The sequence below is a fragment of the Pteropus alecto genome, unplaced genomic scaffold (assembly GCF_000325575.1).
Source record: "Pteropus alecto unplaced genomic scaffold, ASM32557v1 scaffold94, whole genome shotgun sequence".
Lineage (NCBI taxonomy): Eukaryota > Metazoa > Chordata > Mammalia > Chiroptera > Pteropodidae > Pteropus > Pteropus alecto.
This window is the reverse complement of record NW_006437736.1, coordinates 1,385,019-1,404,801: the sequence shown is the minus strand read 5'-3', so window position 1 is coordinate 1,404,801 and position 19,783 is coordinate 1,385,019. Positions and strand designations below refer to the sequence as shown.

At 50.3% G+C, this 19,783-nt stretch overlaps 1 protein-coding gene across 1 annotated transcript in view; it reads left to right on the top strand.

Annotated features, from left to right (window-relative positions):
* ISX (intestine specific homeobox) overlaps nucleotides 1–18,229 on the top strand; it is a 31,744-nt gene extending 13,515 nt beyond the window's left edge. Inside the window, exons 2-5 of the mRNA XM_015591443.1 lie at nucleotides 7,166–7,391; nucleotides 15,109–15,260; nucleotides 16,997–17,113; nucleotides 17,990–18,229. Coding sequence (XP_015446929.1) covers nucleotides 7,166–7,391; nucleotides 15,109–15,260; nucleotides 16,997–17,113; nucleotides 17,990–18,229 — 735 coding nt within the window. The remainder of the gene's footprint in view (nucleotides 1–7,165; nucleotides 7,392–15,108; nucleotides 15,261–16,996; nucleotides 17,114–17,989) is intronic.
* Nucleotides 18,230–19,783: the final 1,554 nt, after the last annotated feature.

Below are 19,783 nucleotides of genomic sequence, written 5' to 3'. Positions count from 1 at the left end.
GTGTTAACAACAAAAACATTACTATTAAGAAATCGTATAGTACTATACGATCTTATAGTACTATACTATCTTATATAGTACTATCTTATTTCATTAACTATTTCTTATCACAGCCTATAAGGAAATTTGGTTATACAGTCCTTTTAGAAAAAAAAAAATTAAAATATTTATAGAAAAAAAGTAGTGTGTGCATGACACTTGAAAACAAAGCATTATAAACCAAAGGAAAATTTTGAAATTTTTTAGGTTGAAATCTATTTAACTTGCATTATCATCAGAAACTTTAACACTTTAATATTTTACTGGAATATCTAAAAACATTAATAGAAATTCCAGGAAACTCAGAAATTCTCAGCATTACATGTAAATGTAAGAGCAAGAAACAATCAATTTTGTGACAAAATATTTCATATTCCTAATTCTGAGTACCAAAAGTGACTCTTGTTAATGAAATGTTAAAATAGAATCATCGTAATTGAAATAAATATTGAAAAATCTTGTCCTGCTTTATTCATTTTTTTTCCATTTCCTCTCAGATCCATGAGTGATTGGACTTTTATTCTTTTTATGTCATATCATCTTACAGAGAATTTTAAAATTGTTTTTCTGTAGAATTACTTAATACATGGTAAACTATTTTCTCTCACTGTAAAAATATAAAATCTAAGTTATAGAACTTTAAAAATACATAATTTAATTGGAGACATAGAGTGGCTAAATGGATAAGAAAATAAGACCCTTACATATTCTGCCTATAAGAGACTCACTTCAGATCGAAAGGCACACACAGACTGAAAGTAAAGGGATGAAAAAATAGTTCATGAAAATGGAAACAAACAAACAAAAAGCTGAGGTAGCAATACTTATAGTAGATAAAATAGACTTTAAAACAAAATCTGTAACAAGAGACAAAAAAGGACCCAGTAATCCCACTTCTGGATATTTATTCAAAGAAACCCAAAACACTAATTCAAAGGGATATGTGAATCTGTATGTTCACTGCAGCATTATTTACAGTAGCCACGATATGGAGGCATCCTGTGTGTCCATCAATGGATGAATGGCTAAAGAAGAGGTGGCACATATACACAATATTAGTCAGCTATAAAAAAGAATGAGATTTTGCCATCTGCAACAACGTGGGTGGACCTAGAGGGTCCACATCAGAGAAAGACAAATGCCACACCATTTCATTTATTAGTGGAATCCAAAAAGGAAAATAAAACACAAAACAGAAACAAACTCATGGATACAAAGAACGTTTTGATGGTTGCCAAATAGGAGGGAGTTGAGAATTGGATGAAAAAGAGAAGGAATTAAGAAGAAAAAATTTGTAGTTACAGAATAGTCGTGGGGAGGTAAAGTACAGCATAAGGAATATAGTCAATAGTATTGTAATAACTATGTATAGTGTCAGATAGGTTTATCAGGGTGATCACTTTGTAAGCTATATAATGTCTAATCACTATATTGTACACCTGAAACTAATATAATATCATATTCCAATTGGAATTAAAAATAAAAAAGATCACATGTGTAGAAATAACTTGGCTATCGAACATTTGAAATGTGGCAAGTCTAAATTGAGATGAGCTGTAAGTGTAAAACACAACAGATTTCAAACTTAATACAAAAAAATGTAAACTCAATAATTTTACATTGATTACATGTTGAAATATTTGAATATGTTGGGTGAATAAAATAGATCATTCAAATTAATGCCACTTTTTTCCACTTCTTTTAATATGGCTACTAGATAATTTTAAATTACTCCTACACGCACTGTGGTAGCCATCTCTAAAATGACTCCCAACAATCTCCCCCACCCCAGTATTTACACCCTTGTATAGTCTCCCTCCCATATTGTGTCAGCATTGGTCTGTGTGACCAATGCAATATGTCAGAAGTAATGTATGTCACTCCAGTGTTAAGTTACAAAAGACACTGCAGCTTCTGTTTTGGTCTCTTTCCTAATTCTCTCTCTCTTTTTCACTGTCTAACAGACTTTATGAAAAAAAAGAACCACAACAACGAAATCCACATTACCCCAATCAAAATGAGCCAACAAAGCCAGTTTTAATTTTCCAACAACCGCATTCCTAAGGGGTAAGAAGGTAAACTCGTGGCATTTCAAGAGATGCTCAAAAAAGCAATTTCCACCAGTTTGAAAGTTCTATTCCTCTCTTTGCAATATCCCAATTCTTGGAGGTGCAGCCGTGAATTCTAATAGCCTGAAGCACGGCCATATCTATGGTTCAGGTGGAAGGAATATTATCACTTTGTCCCTGCCTGAAAACCACCTTCTTGAACATAGCAATAAATAAGACAGGCTAACTGTAATGCAATTTACAATACTGTAAATTCAAACTGCTTACCATAATTTAAAATTATTTTATCTACTTGTCTGCTTGTTTATTGTGTCTCCTCTCTGATCTATAACCTCAACAGGGCAGGCGCCACGTTGGTCTTACTCAATACTTAGCCTAGTGTCTGACACGTAGTGGGCACCAGATGGATGTTTGCTGAATAAAGGATCGAATGAAAAATTTCCCCCGATCCTTGCCATGCATTAACATAGAGAAATATTAGACTCCATAAATCCATTAGTAAAGAATTGTCCTCTCAGCTTAATACAGCTGTTCACAAGGAGATATGATCTATACATCGGAAACCAATATATACATAACTATTCTTTCACTCCAGAGCAGTTCCAGTAAGACCTGCCAGCCCTACACCAATCCTGATCTTCTGGTCTTCAGAGGTTATTCTGACCAACTTTAAACATGTGATATAAATGGAGGATTTTAACCATCACTCGGAACCCAAAGTCCAAGCAGACGGCACGTACCTAATGGAGAGATGCGAATCGACTTCACGCCAGGTCCAGCCTCTCTAGTTACCAGATCCTGAAAGGAAAGAGCTCTGTGTTCTGTCCTGGGTGCAAGGTACTCCTACTCTCCACTTGCGGTGCCTCCAGGATCTGCCCGGCCTGCGTGGGAGGTCAAGTTCTCATTCCCAAGTAACGGGTCATAAGAACCTGGAAGACTATGGGAATGGCTAGGAATGTTCTCAACAGAATCCGGGGTGAAAAAGAATCTTGAGATCAGGATGGCAGGTTTAGGCATCTCGATTCCCCCAGGAGGTCATGTCAAAAGCAAGTCTCAAGGGCAAATAGTGCAAGAACAGGGGGTCCACTGAGAACTCCCGATCTTCTCACCAGGCCATCCCATGACGAGCCATTTTCATGCCATTGTCCCTGATCTCTCCCATATAAACTCTCCCATAGAACGAGGGCTTCTGCACAGAAGGTCATTATCGAATAATCCCAAATACACAGAGGGCTAGACCCTGAAAACCTGCTCTGGAGGGAAGTAATAGAATGCTGCCCCCACAGACCTCAAATCTCTCAGTCACCAACCTACTGGGGTCTCCGTACCTATGCTTCAGTGGGTATTCCTTCTTAAAACTCGGAATTTTCGAACGACTCAAAGAGGCAGTGTGGAGCGGTGGGAGGTTAAGACTGGGTGGCAGAACGTCAGGCACAAGCTGTGACTCGGCAGCCAACAGAGAGACCTTGAGCGAGTCACTTCCTTCCCGTTTCAGGCCTGAGTCCCTTCAACTATACGCCAGGGTTCGTGACTCCCACTTCCTGTGGAGGCCGTGAGCATTAAAGCTGATAATGCCGGAGAAGGCTTTGGAACTGGGGGCACTGGGGGCCATGCGAGGCAAGTTCAAGGATAACTGGAGAGAGGAGGCTCTCAAGCGGTGGGTTTCCTCCCTGTCTCTTTCCTCTCTTCCTTCTCTCCCCACATCGCAGTCGATACCCTGGTTACCGAGGACGTGCTACCGCCCCACACATGTGGTCACACGCCTGTCCTGACACCACGTTCTAACGCAAAACCCACTTGATCTTCATGACCCCTGGCTCACAGAAACGCCCATGGGTCTGTATTGCCTGCGGGATACAATTCGAATCTGAAATAAACTAAAGGACCTTCCCTCACCTGGCCTCTCTCTAGCCCATCAGCCTGTTCTGCTTTCTTTATAACATTAACAAGAATGGAAGTTATATTGGGCATTTATCTGTCATCTGTTTATTGTCTGTCTATTTTCAGTGTAAGAAGAGGGAGCTCGTCTATTTTTAATACAACTATCTTTACAGCCCTCACGGTCTGGCACATCATAGTGGGTGCTTAAAAAATATCTGATGTATGCATAAATGAACAGATGGCTCCAACCTACCTTTCTAGCATGTTCTTCCTAAATACATCTTCGGAAAATAAAATCCCTCTCCTATCATTTCGACTAGTAAAAGTGCACCGTGCAGGTGTCTCTACGTGCTTGTGTGTCCAGCGCAGATGAAATGAGGGAACTTGTGTGTGTGATGACTCCCCTTTCTCTCTCTTCCCTCCACGTCGAATCTTTCTTCGATCCGAACGGGGACACAACCTCTTACTCCTATAAACGCCCGCAAGATCCCATCACTGACCGGTGACCACGTTCCACCTTGTCTCGCCGGCACATCTGCAGCCACATTCTCACCTCCTCACACCCCAGCATGCGGATCCCTCCGGGCACCTAGTGGTTGGCACATAGGAGATGCTCAAGACACACTCGTGGGAAGAGCCTGCACGTGACAGCCAGCGCTGCGGTCAACCATGGGGGCAATGGCTCGGAAGGAGAGTGGGCATCCGGGTCCACACCAAGAGGGATGTTTTCTTAACCTTCCTAGAGGTGAGGCTCGCCAGAGAGAGGGAGGGTGACAGGAAATCAAATGAGGGGTTCAAAATGACAGGTGTAACTCCGTACAATGAGAGGGTGGGACTGGAGGGTCTCTAGGGATTATGGAGAAGGGAGCAGAGTGTGAGTTTTAGGGCTGGATTCGCCTGGGATGGAACACTGCTCCTGGCCAGCTGTGTCCCTCTCCTCACTCTGCACCAGCCACTACAAGTATCCATCACAGTTTTCTCTACTCCAAGTGGGAGGAAACTCCCACCTTTAACCAGCCAATGGTGGGCCAGACTTCTGGCCTCCTGACATTAAAGAGTATACAGCAGGTGCTTCATGGTGCATCCACCAAACTGGGTCATTTTCTTCCTGGCCCAGAAGGGAGCTTCATTTCCGGCCCCCTTGCATCTAGGCGGGGTCATATGACTCATCCTGGACACAAAATATGAGCAGCAGTTACATGAGCCGCTTCCACTTCTGACCTGTAAAATCCCCCTGAAAAATCTCCCCCACCCCGCCCTCTCCTTTTCCCTGGAAAACAGAGCCCAGGTTAGGACGGCAGCATCACAGATTGGAATGATCACAGTCCCAGAATGGATGGCCAACTACATCGACTATAATACGAGTGAGCAATGTTGCTCCCAAGATTTTAGGTTTCCTCGTTCCTGCAACGGAGACCAGCTGGATTGGAAAGCCTGACACTTCCGAGGGGCACGGCCCCTAAAACAGACCATGTGATCTTAACCTGTTCCCAAGCTCAGGGTAAGTCCTTCATGCTCTGACTCACCCTCCTCAAGGAGCTGGGATCAGCCCTCTCTGCCCGCCCCCACTGCCACCCCCCACTGCCACTCCCGTCCACTGAGAGCGGTCTAGACTCTAATGTCCCAATTCACATTCACGGTCTCTCTCGGGAAATCTGTCACTCTCGTATAAATTGGCTCCTCGTGGCCAGCATGGCGTCCTAGAGCTCCCCAGCAGGGTACTTAGATCAGACTGTGTCACGACGTCCACTACACCCCCTTGTTCTGGGCCTCAATTTCCCCACCTACACCATAAGGCCTTGGAAGGCATCTACTGCTCCGATATTGCCAACCACATCTGAGAGGGATGGCCTGTGGCCAACACCCAGCAGACTGCACCCTGTTCCAGCCTCCAGCCTATACAGGACCCATAAATTCTCCTGGCTGAGTAAACACATTTTATTGGGCCTAAGGACACTTCCTGCCATCCCGCTCCTGCCTTCCCTTATCCCTCCCCAGCCTGGTCAGTTCCCCGGCACAGCCCCTCCGCAGGCCCCCCGAACCCATCTTTCGCTCCCCGCTGCCCCCTGCCCCTCTCCCCTGACACCTGCATCCCTGGCCTTAAAGAGGGTGGAGAGTTTTTTCTCTTATCAGCCGTTTTACTGCCCCCTCCTCCCTGGTTACACAGTCTCTGGGAACAGAACTCCTGGCAAGGGCAGGTCAATGCCTGTCAGCTCCCAGCCCACAGCTTACTGGGCAGAGGGACGGGGTCCCTTCCGTGCTGTCTCGGAGGCAGGTAAGGGGTGTGCAAGCAGAAGCGAAGCAGGAAGCATCCCAAAAAGCAAGGAGAGGCCGCTGGGGCCAGAAGCCCGTGGAGATCCTTGTGAAGGGATGTCAGAGAGAGGAGGAAAGGCAGTCAGGGCCTGACCAGAGACGCCTGGGAGGCCCAGGCAGTAGCACTAAGCCCGGTCCCAGAGAGAGCCTGACACCGCGACCCCATGACCCCGCTCTAGCCTCCACCTTCAGGAGAGCAGAAGCACAGGTGTTCCAGAAGGCGGATTCTGGAGTCGACGGGGGGTGGCAACAAAATTGGGAGAAGTCCAGGAGGGTTTCTGGGAATACCTCTCAAGCTGCAGTGTGGCCCAGGACAAATTTGGCTGCCTGGGATCCAAGGGTGGCACCCCAGCCTTCCAGAGGCCTGGAGCCGGCAGGAAAAGGCCTCAAGGCAGAGAAAGAGCAAAGGTGGGCACGCCGCCCAGCCCTCCTCTCGGGCAGGCTTCCTCTTCCTTCCAGCTCCGTGCCCTGTTTCCCACTGGCAGTGACCTCAGGAACCCCGGCCTCGGCTGGAGACTGTGCGGGCAACCACTGGGGGAAGACCCTTGCAGGAAGACCTGACCCAGTTTGGTCACGGCGACGCCCTTACGTCGTGCCGGCGTGGGCTCTGCGCCTGTGGACCCAGGGTACAGCCTGTTCCAGCTCTTCCCATGTGATCTTCCTCGTTGATTCCAGGGGTGATTGGAAGTGGCCCATGGAAGTCCACGGGAAGATGGAATCGTGCTTGGATAATCTGACATGAGGCTCCCCATCCTCCTCCTCTGTTCGCCCTCTTGATTCCAGAAGGTTCAAGGGAGGAAGTACGCCACCCTCCACCAGCATCGCCCTGGGCACACACAGAGTCCCCTTGGCCCTCCTCACAGCCACTCACGGAGAGTCCTGCTCTCTGCAGGGGTATGGAGAGGAAGAACTCGAGGTGCTGCGAGGGCCCAAAGAAGCTGGGCCTGTCCTTCTCCATCGAGGAGATCTTGAAGAGGCCTGCGGAGAGGAGGGACAGGGTCAGGCCGGACAGGGCAGGTGGACAGGGCACCGGGCAAGCAGCACCTGCAAGCTCCAGGCCAGAGAGGCCTCCACAGGACCAGCCCCACGGTGAGTGTCTTCTGGTCATTTCTTATCCATTCCTGAGTCTCTAAGACCCAGCTGGGCTCAGGCAGAGAGGAGGCTGCTCCATATCAACAGAAGAGAGGGCTCTAACTTTCAAAGAGATGCCAGGCTCTGGGCAGGTGCCTTAATTCTCTTTCCATCTAGCCCAGAACTGTTCAGATGTGACCCCAAGGCTCAGTTCGTTGCAGAATGCAGGCACCAGGGCTTATTTCTGTAACCAGGCTCTCCTGAGAATGCTAGTTACCATTTACTTATTCAGCATTCACAATGTGGTAGGCACTGTGCTGGAGGCCGTATGTGCCTCCTCTTTAACTTCAGTGGAAAGGCATAATTGGAACCTGACAGATGTGGAAACTCATCTGCAAAAGAGAAGAGGTGGACGGCGTCCCCAAGTTACACAGCTAGTAAGTAGAGGACCCGAGATCCGGACCTGGTTCTGGCTGCCCCCAAACACCTGCTCAGTCCGGCATAGCTTTCTCCTTCCTAAGCAGAGTTCAGCCTGCACAGCTTCTGAAGCTTTGCTGGGCATCTGTCCACCCTGAGCACCACTACACCTCGTCCCCGGCCAGTGGCCCACCCCAGGCCATGTCCCCAAATAACAATGACCAGATCTCAGTCCCCTCCCTTAAAGCCAGTTGGAGCAAGGGCCCTGAAGTGAACACACACATCCTGCTAAGAGTCCAGACTCCACGATGTCGGTCTCAGTTCTGCCCTGGCCTGTGTAACATCAGGAAAGTCCCCTTCCACCTCCAGCCTCGGCTTTATCCCAGGTGATACAGCTGAGTGAAGGAAGAGGAACCCGAGGCAGTGCTGTCTCAAGCCTCCACTGGAGTCTGATAGTCCAGTGAGCCTGAGAATCTCACACGAGCTTCCGAGTTCTCTCCCCATTTCCATCTCTTTAATACAAGGAAAGATTGGTAAGGAAGGTCAGGGGATCTCGTGATGTCCTCCGACCACACACAGAGCCCACTCCCTCCTCCCAGCCAAGTCTCCCAGGACGGGGGTTGTGCTCAGCTGCAAGCCAGGGGAAGACCCTGAAGGTCACATGTCCCCAGGGAGCGGACAGGTTGCCCTGTAGCAGAGCCTGTCAGTAGGAAAGGGTCCCCAGCTTAATTTTTGGAAGTTCATTAATATCATTCAGGTAATTCAATGAGCATTCACAGTAATGATTCCTCTGGGAGTCTAACCTCAGTCTCTCCTGCTGCAGCTACGTAGTATCCCTGACTGATCCAATACCTACAAGAGCTGGGGCCAGGCCATTTATCCACGCTAGGCCACTGCTCTACCTCCCCAAGGGACCCGCTCCCCAAGTCTTTCCAGTCTCACAGGGATCCTCGTAATCTAAGGCTTAGACCCTCCCAGGTCTCAAGCCAATGGAAAAATCCAACTTGAAAGCACACTGAGCCCAGCTGACCGCTCACTCCTCCTGAGAGAGGAAACCCCCCTGAAGTCGGGGGACCCTCTGAAGTCAAGGGAGATACAATCAGGAAGAAACCACTGTGTACTGGAGGCTCAGACCCTGGAAAGAGAGAGACCATCTCTGCAGCTGTCCCACTGATGACCCTTTGCAGGGAAATTGTGGCACTTGGGCGGAGGGGGGTGGAGAGGAAGATGGAAGAGGAAGAGACCACCTCAGTGGGTAAACCAGTATGGCCTTCTGGCCTTTGGAGGACCCAGATATATTCCCTCGTCTGTTCATGAGCCATTCGGTCACTCAGAGAATAATTGCCGAGTGCTTACTCTGGGCCGAGCTGGGCCCTGAGACGGTGACGATGAATAGAACCAGGTGTAGTGACCACTCACCTGGAGCGGGGTGGGGTCAGCAGCAATGAGAGCCTGGCAACACCACCTGTAGGCACCTTTAGTGCTGACCTCTGCCCATCTTATCTAGTGGAGGTGGCCAGGGTCACAGTGGAATTCTTGAGATTTGAGGAATATCCTCTAGCCATGGTCAGCAAAGTTCTTCTACAAAAAGCCACATAGTAACTTCAAGCACTAATGGTTATGTGGTCTCTGCTGCAATTACTCAATTCTGTTGACAAAGCTAAAAAGGAGGCAATATGCAAACGCACAGGTATGTTTGTGTTTCTATAAAACTTTATTTACAATAACAAGCAGAGGGCTGGATCTGGCCTTGGGCTGCAGCTTATCAACTCCTAACCCATTGGTGTGTCATTAAAAATCCTTCCCAGACCAGCCCTCCTGTATCTCGGTTCAAGTCCCATCACACCCTCCGTGTCCTTCACTCCCTAAACTCCAGGCACATGGAGTTTCTCTCCAACTTCCGATCTTTCTTGTCCTTTAAATGCCTCCAGACCTTTGCCCTTTAGAAGCCTCTGTCCTCTCTTCTTTTTTTTCTCCTTTTCTTCTTCTTCCTCTCTTCCTCCCGCTCTGTGTGGGTTTCCTGGGGTTGTTGTAACGCATTGCCACAAACGGAGGGGCTTAAAACAACAGAAATTTAAACTCTTACGGTTTGGAGCCAGAAGTCCAAAACCAAGGTGTTGGCAGGGTTGATCCCTTCCCGAGGCCTTGAGGGACTTCTCCACGCCTCTCTCCCAGCTTCCGGTGGCTGCCAGCCATCTCGGGCCATCTTTGGCTTATAGACACATCGCTCCAATCTCTGCCTCCCTTGTCACCTGGTCTTTCCTCCTGGGCCTGGGTCAAGTCCCCCTCCCCTTTCTCTCATAAGAACACCAGTCATTGGATCTAAGGCTCACCCGAAATCAGGAGGATCTCGTCCCAAGATCCTTAGTTACATCTACAAAGATACTACGTCCACATGAGGTCACGCACACATGTACCGGGGTTAGGACGCGGACATATTTGGGGAACGGGGGGACACATTTTCCTCTTCCTCCCTCGCTTCCCTGTCTTCCTCCTCTTTATCCTCTCCTCCTCCCCCTCCCACTGCTTCCCCTCACCCTGCCCCTCCTGGAACCGAAGGCTGAGGCTCCACTCCATTCCAGGCACTGGGAGAAGGAGCCTAGCCAGGCTCGGGCGATGGCCGAGGCCCAGGGTGTGTCTCATTAATGGCTCTGGCCTGCAGATAGGTAGATCCGGGGCTCTCATGAGAGCAGACAGGAGCAGGGCGGAAGGCCACGGAGCTAAAGGCTTGTACTTCCCCCAGGGTAAGTGCGGTTTGGTCTCTCTCCACCAGACACCCTCTCTCTGCCCCTGCCACCAGAGCCACAACCTAACGTGGCCATGGGGGACATTCCTACAGGGCGGAGGCATCTGGATGCTGGTTCTAGAAATGCGAATCTGACTCAGTCTTAGTTAGGCCTTGTGGGGAATACATGGAAGTGCAAGGTTTGACCCCTGCTTGCAAGAAAGCATTGCATTTGTATGGGTTCCCCAAAAAAGCAGACCTGAAGGAAAGGATCTGAGCACAAGCAGTTTATCTGGGACGTGCAGAGAACAGCAACAAGGAAGTAGTCAAATGAGACAAAGAAGGAAGGATTGTGAAGGAAGCACATGTGATGAAGCCAGGGACCACTGTGTCAAACTGTGGCTTAAACGCCTTGGGAAATGGAGCAAAGATACTTCTCAGAATGAGCCAGGCTTTTTAGCCCAGAAGTACTTATCCTGGCAGTAGGAAGTCGATCTGGAGCACGGAAAGATCTGAGGTCTGCAAGAGAGCCACTGACAACGTCATTGTAATAGGAAGACCCCAGGGTATTAGGAGAAATCTGCATGGAGAGAGGGGGCTTAGGGCACTGGCTGTCATTTAAATTCGATTCATACACTGTAAGCTGCATCCAGGCACGAACTGCTGACTGTCTAACGTGTGGCAGGCACGTTATTGCTGGCACAACAACTGTCCCAAACTTCATGGCTTCAGAGGACTATAAACATTTATTATCTCACTCCGCTTCTGTGCGTCGGGAATCTGGGAGTGACTTACCACAAATCGAGTGGTCCTGGCTGAGGGTCCCTCAGGAGACTACAGCAAAGATGGTGCTTGGGGCTGCAGTCAGCTGAAGACTGGGCTGGAGTAAAGGATCTGCTTGCTTGGTGTTTTACGCCCATGGCTGGTGAGTTGGCGCCAGCCGTTGGAGGAGGCCTCAGTTTTTCCCCAGGTGGGGCTCTCCACATGCCACTTGAGTCTCCTCCCACAACGGCGGTGGTGTCTCTCCGTGCAAGCAGTCCAAGAGAGAAGGAGCCAAGTGGAAGGCCGAGAACTGCCCGAGCAGCCCTCCCACTGCGCTCCGTTAGTTACGGCAGTCACTAGGGCCAGCCCACGCTGAAGGAGAAAGGAATCCAAAGGGTCGTCGTGTCTTAAAGCCACCGCAGGAGTCAGCTGGGAGCGGGGTGATACAGAGAGCAGAACACAAGCACATCCGTGCCCTCACCTACCTGACAGCAACGGAGACAAATAACCCTCCAATCATCACCAGTGAAAGCACAATGACAACTGTGATGAGTGCCGGGAAGAGGGTGACACGGTCCTCTGACAGCACATTCTAAGGGAGGTGTGGTCCACTGGGGACGCCAGCAAAGGCTTCCCGGAGCGGGTCACAGTGGATGCCACGGGCACGAGGGAACTGTAGGATGTCCATGACCAGACGGGAGAGAAGAGGCCAGTGCAGGTCCCTGGGAGACGCCTGCCCTGCAGCTCGCCTGTCAGACGCGGGAGACGTCCCCAGCCTGCGGGAGGGGTCCCACGGGGGCCCTGGATCTCTGCCGCACTGAAGCCCCTGCCTTAGGAGGACAAAGACAAGGCCCATTTCCAGAGACGTCCGTCGCCCAGTGGCAAAGCCCCCGGGGGCCTCCGGAGCAGCCAGGGCCAGTAACAGACCAGAGAGAGGGAGCAGTCAGAGGAGAGCACCAAGCGTGAGAAACATCGGTTTGTAATTAGGTGGCCTAATCACCTATGTAAATTGTGTATTTCTTATGATCGATGTGCTAAACGGCTCAGGTTTAATTAAGTTCTGCTGACTCGTTCTCTTCGAGGACCCACTGAAGTGTGATTCACGGCTTCCCAATTAATAACGGGGAGAGGAGCGAGTTGAAAGGGGAGCGGTACCCCACCACCTTCCTCCTGGTCTCCCTGCCACCCACATGCCCTCCCCAGTGCCCTTGGCCAGCACTGTGGCCACCGGCTTCTGGGCCTCTCTTCTGGGTCTGGAGATGCTGGGCTTGGACAGAAATCTCAAGGATTTTCTCACTCCTAATCCAGTGCTCTTTCCATGGCTTGGAAAATGGGGCCCAACACCCCCATCGTCCCCTCTGAACTGGGGAGGAGCCCAGCCCTTCCCGATGACTGAGAATCTTATCTCGCGCATGGGGAGCTCCATCAATGAGCTCGTATTTCCAGCCTCGTGTCTAAAGAGGTCCAAAATTCTCTGGGCTGAGTCTGTGTTGTCCCTTCTTCTCCATTCCGTATTCCAGGTATGCTACTCTGCCTTCTCTCCCAGGCTCCCTCTTATACTGACAGTGGTCTGTAACCCAGCGTCAGCCGTGCTGCCCCCCCACCCCCCACCCCTTCCCTAAAGCAGCCCCCTCCTGCGCACGGTGGGAAACGTGAAATGCAGACCTTCATCCTTCCTGAGCTAACCGTTCAGACACTGCTCTTCCCCATCCCTCCCTGTGCACCATGGGCAGGTCCTCTCTGCTCTGAGTCACCACCTGGAGCTCCTGGGCACCATCCTCTCCACTGCCCATCCTCCTCCCCGGACACCAGCAGAGAGATGGGCATGGGCCTGTCTGCTCTTCCTCTTACTTGCCCTATTTTCCAGTTTCCCCGACGCCATCCAAGTCGGCTCTATGACGGATGGATGCTCTCTTTCCTAGAGATATGTGGCAATTAGAGGAAATTGTGACACAGGGGTAATGTTTATTGAGGAGTTTACGTGATGTTATAAGGGTCGTTTTTCTTAAATCCCCTGGACCACACAGACATTTCCTCCCCAGCTACCCACTGGCTTCTTCCTCCACATTCCCAGCCCACCTTCCTGAGGGGTCGTCTGCAGTTGCCGCCCCTCCTGCTTCGCCTCCCCGTCTCTCCTCTGCCCACCGCCACTGAGCCCTCACTGTCTCTCACCTGCAGGACTGCTGTCTGTCGTTAGAGCCAGGTTCAGTGATCGCTCTTCTGTCCCCATCGTAATTAGTCACAGCATGGACACAGCGAGCCTTCTTCCTTGAAACTGGGGGCCCATATCACTGCACCCTTCTCGTGTTCTTTCCACTTCAGAGACCACCCCTTCTTGTTGGCTGCCGAACCTCTAAATGGCAGAGAGGCCCCAGGCTTTCTTAGACTCTCCATCCTTCTCCGCCTGCACTTCCTGCCTAAACGATCTCATCTACGATCCCCACGCCTGCGAAGACCAAATACATGCTGACGATTCCCAAATTTGAACCTCAGCCCTGGGCTTCCCTTTGCACTTCAAATATGTATGCATCTGTCTAGTCAATAGTTTCCTTTGAACAGCCAACAGGCATCTCAGATTTAACATGTCCGAATCAAACAGCTGACCTCACACACACACACACACACGCCTGACTTTATAGGCATGCGTGTGGCCAGTGTAGTTCCAATAGTTTCCTTTGAACAGCCAACAGGCATCTCAAATTTAACATGTCCGAATCAAACAGCTGACCTCCCCATCACACACACACACACACACACACACACGCCTGACTTTATGGGCAGGCGTGTGGCCAGTGTAGTGACACAGGGTACTGCACTCATATGGGATTTAATGGGGTTTAATGATTGTGGTCACTATCTTGAAATTCTTAATAATTCTTATGTTTGAATCTGTGTTTTGTAAGTGAAGTCGCATGAGACCATGAAGCACGCACCAAGGGCCTAGATCCTCAATTCCTGCTCACCCCCTCTTCCCCAGGATGGGCTCTCAGACACCTGTTTTTCCACCTGGAGCCACTGCCTCCTCTATCCTAGGGTGGGCTAAGTCCAAGGATGGCCCCCGGGTCCCTGTGAGGGTCCACACTCACCTCGTTGGTATCTCTGTGCCTGAGGGAGCACGGCTTTAAATAGCACACAAAGAAACACCCTGACAGGTCAGGAGAGTGACTGAAGAAGAAAGAAAAAAGCTTTCTTCCTCTTTTTTGAACAAGGGCCCCACGTTTTCATTTTGCAGTAGGGCCCACAAGCGATGTAGCCGGCCCTGAGTGGACATGAAGCTGGACAGGTGGTTGGAAAAAGGCGGTAAGGGGCCGACTGTTGTGAAATGCAGTCTTTACTTTGCAGACCAAGGTCGGCAAACTTTTTCTGTAAAGGGTTAGATGGTAATTATTTTAGGTTTTGCAAGCCATATGGTCTCTGTGGCAACTACTCAACTCTGCAGTTATAGCACAAAAGCATCCATAGACATAAACCAATGTGTGGGGCTCTGTTCCAATAAAACTTTATTTACAGAAACGACAGTGGGCTGGAATTGACCCGCAAGCTATAGTTTGCCATCCCTCGTTGTAGACAAGGGGGAGACATTGAACGCATCTGAGCAGTGGAAGGATAATCAGAGAAGTTTCTAGGAGGTTATCTTGGCCTCTCTGGCCAGGATAGATGAGAGGGAGCCAGCCTAGGAGCAGAGTTTCTAAGAAAAAGGATATTATACAACTCCGAGCACAAGAGGCCAAGGGTCAAGACTTGGTAGTGGCCACCGAGGTCAAAAGGGTAGAACAAGGCAACACAAAGCCAATGCCAAGGTCACTAACGACTTGACCCATCTTCCATCAGAGGAGAGGAAGAGCAAGCGGAGGATCCGAACCACCTTCACCACAGAGCAGCTGCACGAGCTGGAGAAGATCTTCCACTTCACCCACTACCCAGACATCCACATCCGCAACCAGCTGGCAGCCAGGATCAACCTCCCAGAAGCTCGGGTGCAGGTACAGCCATGCCCACCCTCAACCCCACCTTAGTGCACCTGGGGCATGGGTGAAACTATGGATCCTGGACTCTCTGGGGCCACCCTATCTGAAACTCTCCATTGGCTTCGTCCTGAGTACTGTCATATTTAACAAATACTATGTTCCAGGAACTGAGGTTACCGCAGTTATAAGATGGTTTCTCTCCTTGGGGTCGGGCGAGGGATGGAAATGGCATCAGGGGTGTCTCTGGCATCTGCTTCCATGCCCTTCCTTTCCACTTGACCACAGATCCAGAAGAGCATTCACCATGCAGCCTCACTCACAAAATAGGTCTTGACAATCTAGACCAGGGGTCAACAAACTTTTCCTGTGAGGGGCCAGATGGTGATTATGTTAGGCTTTGGAGGCCATGTGGTCACAATTATTTGACTCTGCCACTGTAGCATATAAGCAGCCACAGAAAATAGGTAAACAAATGAGCGTGGAGGTATTCCAATAAAACTTTATCGATGAACACTAAAATGTCAACTTTATATAATTTGCATGTGTCAACAGAATATTCTTCTTTTGATTTTTTCCCAACCCTTTAAAATGTGAAAACCGTTCTTAACTCATAGGCCATATAAAAACAGGTGGAAAGCCAGATTTAGCCCATTAAGGTCTACATTTGCCCACCCCTGATCTGGACCCCATGGGCATCACTTTGAAGGCAGCACAGAGAAGTGAGAAGGACCCTGGATCCATGGGCTGAGACCTGGTTTAAGCACCAACTGCCTAATCTGTACTCTAATTTCTTTATGCCTCAGTGTCTATGGCTTCACCTGCGGCTGGAGACACAATAGCCCCTTGTCACTCGCCAGGGCATGTCCTGCCCTCTTTGTACTTCCTCAGCTTGCACCGTCCTAGCAAACCCAGATCCATTGTTGCGTGGTTGGCACTCTCTCTAACAGTTTTCTAAGTCGTTCATTTTTTTTTTTTTTTTCCCTAACACATGCGATGGACTCATTCGAATTCAAAATCTGTGCCAGGACCCAGGTTAACATTCTACTCTCGATTTTTATCCCAACCTACTCTTCTTCTGGCTAAGGACCACATCTGGCTTAGACTTCTCCCTTGTTCTTCCCATTCGGAAGCAGTCACCAGCTAAGCAGGTAGCACCTGCAGCTCAAAATTCTGCAGAATTCAGCGGCCTTCTCAGCAGAATGACCAAGTGCAGATGGCCACATGTCAGAGACGGTCAGGGTGCTTGTGAATACAGAGTACTACCAATGTTCCCGAGAATGCCAAGGGGGTCCCAGAGGTTGCAAAACCGGTGGAAATAGCCCGGTGGGTTTTATTTGATCTGCATAGTATTTTAAAATGCAGAGCTTTCACATAAAAATTAAGATTTCTGCCTTAGATATTGGATGAGCTTGCAAGGCTGGGTTCACGTTTCCACATGATGGCTGTTGGCTAAAGCTGAGAGGCTGACCCCTTAGGTTCTGTCCACCACAGACTCCACCCTGCTCAGTCATGTGGCACCCAGCCGCCTCACTGTCAAATGAGCCCCCAGCCCTGTAGGCATTGAAAGTCATGATCCCCACCCCCTCTCAGAAGGCTGACCTCCAGAGCCAAAGAAATCCTGGATGCCATGGAACTTGCAAAACTGTAAAGTGCTGGTATCTTGGAAGATGTGGTTATTACGCATGTTGGGAAGGTACTAGACAGAGAAAAACCATTTTGCTTATCTCCATCCTCTCTGTCCCTCTCCCCAGATCTGGTTCCAGAATCAGCGAGCCAGGTGGCGGAAGCAGGAGAAGATGGGCAGCCTTGGGGCTCCACAGCAGCCGAGTGAGGCCGACTGGGCCCCAGCCACAAATCTGGACGTGGGTGTGAGTAGTTGAGGCACCAAGAGGGGCTGGGGGATCCGCCATCTGGGAAAATCCCATCCAGACCGAGGTGGGAGGAAACACATCAGGGCCGTCTACAATCAAAAGCGCAAGGGGAATTCTTTTAGATAGAGCGTGGCCAAGGATGTTCTGGAAGTCTGCGGGACCTGGGACAAGTCACTGTCTCTTTCTGTCCCCATGTCCTCATCTACTGAGTGGCAATTACAGTGCCCTTTCCTCCTCTGGGGACTGGCTTGTATCCCTTGTGCCAAACGCCATAGTTTATGGAACAGAGTCATGAAGTCAAGGGCAGCCTGCAGGAGTCCAGCACGTTGGCTCCAGCGTCAGATGCCCAGGTCCGAATCCCGGCTCTGCACCTAGCTGCAGGGTGGCCTGGTAGAGTCACGGTGCCCCTCGAAGGACAGTAATACTTTTGATGAGGATGAAATGAGTGAAGCGTGAAGAATGCTTGGCACCGAGGAAGAGCTCCCTACGTGTCAGCCATCCACTGAGTAAACACATATTTGGAGTGTGTACCAGATGCTAAGCTCTGGGGAGACGGCACCACACAAAATAGTCCTACGGTGACAGGTTTGTGCAGACCCACAGGGAGGCTATGAGACAGAATTATTTTCACTTATCCTTTTTTGCTAAGGCAGACACTAGGCTCTGAGAAGCAAAGTGATGTTCCCACATCAAGCAATTGCTATCAATGGTGGGATGAGGACCAGGCTTTCTGGCCCCCAGGGCACATGCTTCCCCCCAGATTGGTCCCCTACCCAGCCCGAGCTGCTCACGTCATGGGGGAAATGTTGGGACGCTGAGGGACAGTCCAGGGTAAAGCTTAGGATTCACGTCTCTCCTGACTTCTCGTGACAGGGCCCCCTGCTGCTGCCCCCTGCGCTGTCCAGGTTGGCTCCTCCCATGGGGTGTTATCCACCAATTCGTAGTCAGCTGGCCTGTGCCTGGTTCCCTGCCCGGATCACCCTCCTCCCACGCCACCCATGGGAGACACGGTCTCTCCCGGGCCCTCTCATCCAGCACGCCCGTGTTCCTGAGCTCTGCTTCCTTCCACCCCCACACCCCCAGTGGGGCAGCATCTGTGCCACCTCCACATAGGGATCAGAGGGACGTCCTCTCCCCAGTGGAGCCGCTCTCCTCTCCAAGTGAAGGCAAGTGGCAAGAAGGCTCCCAGGCCTCTGAGGAAGTCAATCTCACGGCCCAAAGATGGCCCACAGCCCAGGAAGCCTCCCCGAACACGGCCCGTGGAAGGGAGCATCAGACTCGGCAGCAAGGTGGCCAAGAGGCTGCGTCAGGTCTCAGGACGAGCTCTGGAACAAGGAGGTCATCCTCCTGCACCGGCGCTTCCTCTGACTTGCTGTGTGACCTCCAGCCAGTCACTCACCCCCGCTGGACCTCATCTGTAATATGAGGCAAGTTGGAGAAGATGACCTCTGAGGTCCCTTCTGGCCTGTACTTTGGTGAGGTGAACCATGGCGAGAACAGAGGCATAAAGAGGCCAATGAGAGGTTGTTTGTTCTTTCATTCATGACACATTTACTGAGCCCCTATGGAGAGCTCCATAAATGGAACTGGATATTGACATGAACAACTGAGGCTCCGCCCCTACGAGCTCTGTCCAGGTTGGTCAGAGGGATAGTGCTGACCTTCCCCTGCAAGCCGAATATTTGCCAGTGACCTTGCAGTTGGCCGTGTCTAACATTCTGTATGGCTTCGATGTGAATGTCTTACAGAGAGAGAGAAATATAGGAAAAATTTTTTAATCGTAAACAGAATCTAGTGTCTTTGGTTATTCTGTTGAATTGGGGAAGGATATTGTCATTTCTGGCCCGATTGAAGAGTACGACAGCAAGCTCTTTTCAGAGTTTATTTCCTGGGACTTGAGCAAGAAGCCCAGCTGGAAGGCCAGCCTCTGTCCTGAAAAGCCTGGAGTTTCATTTGACACTGCTGTTTTCTTGCAGCGAGGCCTTGGGCAAACCGCATGCCCTGTCTGATCCTCAGGGTTGACATTTGAACAATGGCCTGCCCACCCTGATGCCTCCCAGGGTGATCAGGAAACTCTGAAAGGGAGTGAAAGCACTTTGCGAAGCGTGAGGGCTGGGCCCACTGTGGAGTGATGTCCTTGTCCCAGATTCCACCAGGAAAGTGGCTGCTCTGGGTCCCAGCCTGGGATAAATCTCTCTTCCTCACAGGGAGGGGACCCTCTAAACCTTCCTTCTGCATGAGCATCACTGAGATGCGCCCTGCTGGAAAAGGACAGGGCCTCTATGTGCAGTCCCAGAAATTCTAGGATTCTGCCCCACATCTCAGAATCTCTGCAATCCGCCGGGGTCCCTGACCCACCCGGGAGTCCGAACGGGAATCGGGAAGTCTGGGTCTTCGGCCTCCACTCTCTCTAACTTGCTGTATAAACTTGCCATTGAATCTCTCTGGGCCTCAGCTTTCTCCTCTGTCAATTGGAGGCAGCAATGCGAGCTCTGCCTTCAGGCGTGCAAAATGCCAGGACCACAGTCTGCGGCCCACTGAGTGTGAATGTGCTTTGCACACTTAGAAGTGCCAGACCGCCCAGAGCCCTGAACTTAACCACCACTGACACCGAGTCTCCAGCACACTCAGGATGGAAGGAGAAGGCTAGGGGCGAGAAAGTCAGTT